Source organism: Monoraphidium neglectum (genome assembly GCF_000611645.1).
Source record: "Monoraphidium neglectum strain SAG 48.87 unplaced genomic scaffold scaffold06228, whole genome shotgun sequence".
NCBI lineage: Eukaryota > Viridiplantae > Chlorophyta > Chlorophyceae > Sphaeropleales > Selenastraceae > Monoraphidium > Monoraphidium neglectum.
In genome coordinates, this window is record NW_014007408.1 from 1 (window position 1) to 1,318 (window position 1,318).

The window sequence follows — 1,318 nt, forward strand, 5'->3', positions numbered from 1 at the left end:
CCCCCACACCCCACACACACGCCCCACTCACCCACTCCTGCACACCCAAACCCCCACCCACCGTAGTAAAACACCATCTTTTCCGCCAGCCTGCGCGCCCGCCTGATGTCTGCAATAGCGAAGTTTGTGGCCTCCCCCAGAACAGCCTCCACCGCGATCGACCCCGCCAGCGCGACGCGGATGCGGTCCGTCAGGCGGCCGCGGGTTATCATTGCGTAATCCTCGTCACTGGTTTCATGTTTGAGGGGGTTTGGGGTAGGGGGTGGGGGGAGGGAGTGGCACAGAGGGGATTAAGGGGGTCGAACCGACGGCGTGGCAGGGCGGCAGGGGGAATCAGGAGGCACGTGAGGGCCACCCGCGGCCCCTGCAGGCGAGGCAAACCCGCACCCCGCCGACGGCACCCTCCCCGCCGGCCGTGCCCGCGCCGCCCATGCGCCCCGATGCGCCAATCGCCCGCAAAGCTCACGTGCCGCGCGCGAACAGCGTGCGCGAGAGGCTGCGGCCTTTGGGCTGGATCGAGACGCGCTCGACCGGCTCTATGCGCCCGTGGCGCGCGCGCAGCAGCGACGCGACGAGCGCGATCCCGGCCTCCTTTGCCGCAAACGCCAGCACGGGCAGCCGGTTGCTCGTCGGCAGCGACGGCCGCAGCTCGCCCTGTGGAAGTTTTTTTGGCAAAAAGCCGCGGGCGTGCGGGCGCGTGGGGGCGGGGCGGGGCAGGCTGGGTGCAGGCGGCCCGGGCGCATATGCAGAGGGGGCGGCAGCGCGGTTTGTTTGCCTGTTTTGAGGGGAAGGAGGTGAAGGGCTGACCTGTGTGAAGCGGTCGACCCCGGCGTAGACGTCGCGCCGCGTCAGCTCGGTGCGGCCCGCGCGCACGGCTGCGGCGCACACGGGCGAGGGGGCAAGAGAGTGTGTGCGTGTTTGTGAGGTCGTGAGAGTGTGAGAAGAAAAGTATGTGTGTGTGTGTGTGTGTTGATGCGTGTGAGTGCGCGCGTGCAGGTGCAGGCTGGGGCACAGGTGGACAAAGGTGGAATGGAGGGGGGAGCAAGCAGAGACAGGCGGGGCCTGGCATGAGCAGAGTGTACTCTTGCCCGGCGCCTCACCGCTGAGCTGGGCGCAATCAAACACACACACACACACACACACACACACACACGCAAACACACACACACACACGCACGCACACATACACTTTCTGACACACACACACTCTCTCTCTCACCGCTGAGCTGGGCCTCGTTGACGATGTTGGCCAGGTCAGCGCCCACCAGCCCAGGCAGGTCGCGCGCCAGCTGCAGCAGGTCCACGTCAGGGGCGAGCT

At 67.1% G+C, this 1,318-nt stretch overlaps 1 protein-coding gene across 1 annotated transcript in view; it reads right to left on the reverse strand.

Moving 5' to 3' along the window:
• Positions 1–466: 466 nt before the first annotated feature.
• Positions 467–1,318, reverse strand: part of MNEG_16306 (putative Cell division protease ftsH, chloroplastic) — a gene marked incomplete at both ends in the record, with an annotated part of 2,142 nt that continues 1,290 nt past the window's right edge. The window contains 3 exons of the mRNA XM_014035224.1: positions 467–654; positions 808–875; positions 1,220–1,289. Coding sequence (XP_013890678.1) covers positions 467–654; positions 808–875; positions 1,220–1,289 — 326 coding nt within the window. The remainder of the gene's footprint in view (positions 655–807; positions 876–1,219; positions 1,290–1,318) is intronic.